General features: G+C 46.1%; 1 protein-coding gene across 1 annotated transcript; it reads left to right on the top strand.

Moving 5' to 3' along the window:
* Positions 1–4,544: 4,544 nt before the first annotated feature.
* PPTG_23587 (hypothetical protein) lies at positions 4,545–4,745 on the top strand (the record flags this gene model as incomplete). The annotated part of the gene is made up of 1 exon (XM_008911891.1): positions 4,545–4,745. The coding sequence occupies one exon, from the start codon at positions 4,545–4,547 to the stop codon at positions 4,743–4,745; it is 201 nt and encodes a 66-aa protein (XP_008910139.1).
* Positions 4,746–4,920: the final 175 nt, after the last annotated feature.

Below are 4,920 nucleotides of genomic sequence, written 5' to 3'. Positions count from 1 at the left end.
AATAAACCTCTTAAAATGATGTTCACACATCACCCTCCTCAAAGTGATCAAAAATAGTTTATTCTTATTACAGGAAGAGCAATAACTGGAGCACAAGCCACAAAGGCTCAGTTAACTTTCTCAATCACAATTAAATTCTTCCTGAACTCCTCAAGTCTCCTACGCTAGACGCACTACCTTTTACAGGTTATGAGCCCAACGCAAGCCTCCATCGCTGACGACCGCGTTTTTCCTCGCCTCAATGGGAAGAACTTCATCATCTGGAAGACCCGCGTCACGCCCGCGCTCGAAGGTAAAAACCTTATCGGTTTCGTCACCAAAGCCGGCTACGCTGGAGACTCGGACAACGAGTTCAGCGATGACGATGACCTCGACCCTGCTCTCTTCGACGAGAACCAAGCCGTCAAGTAGACCCTGGACGAGATTGGTGCACCAAGTGCCGATCCGCCCGAGGATTCCTCATCGAGTGGGTCATCCGAGAGCAGCTCCACAGCATCCGATGCTGATGGTGACGTCGAAATGACCCAGGCAAATCTTCCTGTGGTCAAGACCCTCGCTGCCACGAAGCAGGACGAGCGTAAACGAGCTGAGAAGCTGAAGGCTAAGCGCCACAAGCCGAGCTCAAGAGCACTTCGCCTCATGGAAGCAAAAGCCAAGGCGTTTCTGATCAAGACTATCGATGATCAACATGTGCTTATGGTCAAGGATAAGGCAACTGCGTTTGATATTTTCCAACCGATATGTAGCAAGTACGAAGGTGCTACCGTACGCGGTGACCCGGACTACATCCAGTCGTACCTCATGATAACGAAGTACGTTGAAGGTACAAGCCTGGCGACTTTCGTCTACGAAGTAGAGAACGTCATGAAACCTGCGGCAGAAGCCACTGCCAGCGTCATGAGGGACCAGAAAAATTCACTCATGCGCTGCCAGAAGACTGGAAGTCTGGACTGAATGTCTGGAAAGGCACGAGGAAGTACATCCCGTATGAAAACCTCAAGCGCAACATTGAGACCAAGGTGCACCACGAGCTAGCGTGAAACCACTATGTGCTCAAGCAAGGAACTCCTGGATCCAGAGAAACCCGTGCCGAAAAAGCAATGCAAGCCACAATTCCTGAATCAGCACCTGCGCCACTAACACCACAAGGAGAATCTGCACTGGTGTCATCCATGAGGTGGTGTCATCCATGAGGTGCACCTACTGCCTTTGCAACAACCATGATACGATCGACTGCTACATTCTGCAGCGTCACCTGCAAAATGGTCAGGTCAAAGCTGGAACAGTGCTACCCGCCAATTTCAAGCTGAAACCTCCGCAGAACTCCCAACGCTCGCATCCCTACAAGGGCAACAACAGCAGCAATGGAAAAGGTGGAAACCAGTCTCGAAAAAACAACAACAACAACAACAACCAGAAGAAGGATTCTCGAAACGGACAACGTGGTGGAAATAACAACAATCAGGGACGCAACAAGTTCCATGGCCGTCGCAACCAGAACGACGACGAAGATTCCGACGAATACGGTGTCGTTGCCATCACCACGCTTGATCTACGGCCAACTATAGAATGCATGAGCCTCACGGCTGAAGAGAATGCTCAAGACCCAATGTGGACAGTTGACTCTGGCTGTACCCGTCACGTGAGTTCAAACCCCATGTGGTTCGAAGAGCTGACTCCGTGTACCGGCAAGGCCATCACTGTTGGGGGGGAATCACCAAATTCCCATTAAACGAACGGGAACCGTGAAGATACGTGTTAAGAACACCAAGGAAAAAGAGCAAACGGTCACTCTGCATGATGTCCTCTAAGGCCCAAAATATGTTTCGGGCCGATGTAGGGCAGCTCGAATGCCGTGAGAACATGTACGATGAGGAAATTCGCACACTCCAGAGCGATAACGCTCGTGAATACGAGAAACTTGGACGAATCATCTTTGAAAATACAACACTCATGCGTAATTCACGAATGCCTACACACCACAACAGAATGGTGTAGCAGAGAGGCGTATGCGCACGCTCCTTGGGAGAACAAGAGCTTTTCTCATCTACCTCATGTCCTTTGTGGAGAATGTGTGACACATGTTGCAGATCTTCTTAACATTACCCCGAGGTCTGTTACAGACAAGATCACTCCCTATGAAAAGTGGTTCAACAAGAAACCATCCGCACAATATATATGAAGGTATTTGGATGCACTGCATACGCACACATACCGGAATTATACCGAAACAAACTCGAAAACGAGCAAAGAAGTGCATGTATCTGGGCATTCCACCCAGTAAGAAAGGATATCGACTACTAGTCACAACGGAAAACAGAATTGTATACAGTCGAGATGTCATATTTTGAGAAAAAGAGTTTCCCAAACTGGAATTCTTAGACTCTCCAGCCATGAGGGACGTACTCAGCCCTCTAACTCAAGAAGAATAAGGGCCTCAACATCCTCAGCATCTGCCACCTCTAGCTGAAATGCTAAAGCGGAATGCAAATGTACTCACCGCAGAAGAGAATGACTCTGCACAAAAGAAAGCAAAGAAGTCTACAAAAGATGACGAAGCAAACTCTCTCTTTGAACTACTCAACGATCCCCTGGATGTCGAAGAACGACAACTTCTCGTTACTCAGACATACTCGTTGCTTATTATCTGGCATATATCGGAACCAAAAACATACAAAGAGGCAATGCAACTCCCTGAAGCCGCTCAGTGGAAATCTGGAGCGCGGTCAGAATACAAGTCCTTAACGGAAAACAAAACCTGGGTTCTTAAAAAAAATACCCAAAGACCGAAAAGCATTGCAATGTCGGTAGGTATTTGTGGTCAAATATAAAGGAAATGGCAAAATTGACCGCTACAAAGCACGCCTAGTTATCAAACGATTCTTGCAGAAGCATGGCATTCACTACGACGAAATATTCTCTCCGGTCATCCGCATTAAAGTTATCAGACTTCTTCTGACGATTGCCGCACTACTTGACATGGAAATATATCAAATGGATGTGAAAACCGCGTTCCTTACTGGTTTCCTCGACGGAAAAAATCTACATGGTACAGCCCGAAGGATTTACTGTCCGAGGGAAGCAAGGACTCGTGTGTAAGTTGCTTAAAAGCCTATATGGTCTCAAGCAAGCACCTCGAATCTGGTATCTCACGCTCTGTGCATTCTTAACTTCGATGAAATTTCGGAAACTGGTGAAAGACCAATGTGTCTTTGTCGGAAAAGCTGATAGACATACTTGTGTACGTTGATGATCTTCTCATCATTGCTCCGACACTCTCCACCATCAATTACATTAAAGACGCTCTGAAACGGCGCTTTAAAATGTCTGACTTGGGAGAAGCCCAGTACCTCTTGGGTTGGTCTATCGTACGAGATCGACAGAACAGATCTATCTTCATCCACCAAGAGAAGTACGCTACCAAAGTACTTGATCGCTTCTCGCATCGTAATGCTCATTCAGTTGGTACACCAACGGATCCAAGCACAAAGCTATCTCTCACAATGTGCCCACAAACCGAGCCAGAATAGAAAGAGATGCAAGCGATCCCGTACAGAGAGGCCGTCGGTAGCTTCATGTACTTGATGATGGGAACCAGACCCGATCTGGCTTATTTTCTACGAGAGGTAAGTCAATTTCTATCCAACCCAGGTAAAGCTCACTGGAATGCGGTTAAGAGAGGCCTTAAATACCTCAATGGCACGAGAAAACTGGCCATTACCCTAGGAGGAAACCAAAACCTAGAGCAGTATAAAGCACAGTAGTATCTATCTGCCTTCTCGGGTGCAGACTACGCTAACTGCCCTGATACCTGTCGATCTGTAGGAGGATACATCACATATATGTGCGGAAGCCCAATCTCATGGCAATCTAGGAAACACCACACGGTTGTGTTATCCACGACAGAAGCTGAATATATCGCGCTGTGCCACTGCATGCAAGAAGTCATTTTCTTAAATCTTCTACTCGCCGAACTAGATCACAAAAGCCCACATCCAACCACTCTATATGAGGACAACCAAAGTTGCATTAAGCTTTCATACAATCCTGAGTTGCATGGTAGAAGTAAACATATTCACATTAGATACTGCTTCGTGCAGGAGAAAGTGGAACGAAAAGAATTTGAGATCAAATACTGTAACACAAAAGACATGGTAGCTGACATTTTCACGAAATCTTTAGCAAGACCAGCATTTACAAAGTTAAGAAACGCACTTTGTCAATGAACCTAATAAAACTCACCCCAACACTTAAGAACTCCAAAAAAAGTTTTTAAACAATTTCTAAATATCCAAATGAATCCAAATTCATAAAAGTAAGATATTCCCTTTAAACGGAGCAAAATCTGATACACAAACATTCACAAGTAAAAGAATAAAACTTGAATTTCTTCATAAAACGATAAAAAAGGCAATCAAAAAATTGAATTTTAAACTTAAAACTACATGGGCCTGTCCTTAACCGCATACGCCCCATCAATTGTCTCGAAAAAGTTTGCAAGGAGATCCTCACGATTTGGGAAGTAGCGGTAGCTGTCAGAGTCGATGAAGACAAATTTGTCACCGACCAAGGCTTGGGCAATGCAGTGCCAGGTCCCTGGAAGCTGCCCTGGCCGGCGACCAATCACCAAAAGTGCCAGTCGACGACTCCGAATCACAGAGGCAGGTCGCCTGGCCCGTCTCTTGAAACTTGCCTTGACATTGAGGAACCGCAGCTGTTTCGGCCTTTTCTGCAGCCCCTTTTGAAGGAGAAAATATTAAAAATCCACAAAAGATCACTGAAAAACACACTTTATTCAGTCTTGAGTCCACACGATTAACAACGCCCTGGCAGCTGGTCTAAACTTCACAGTCGTCATTGGCTGCTGAAACAGCCAGTTCCACGCTCTCTGAACGCCACCCAGCCGCGCAGATACACTCA

Source organism: Phytophthora parasitica (genome assembly GCF_000247585.1).
Source record: "Phytophthora parasitica INRA-310 unplaced genomic scaffold supercont2.43, whole genome shotgun sequence".
NCBI lineage: Eukaryota > Oomycota > Peronosporomycetes > Peronosporales > Peronosporaceae > Phytophthora > Phytophthora nicotianae.
This window is presented reverse-complemented; position numbering and strand designations above follow the sequence as displayed.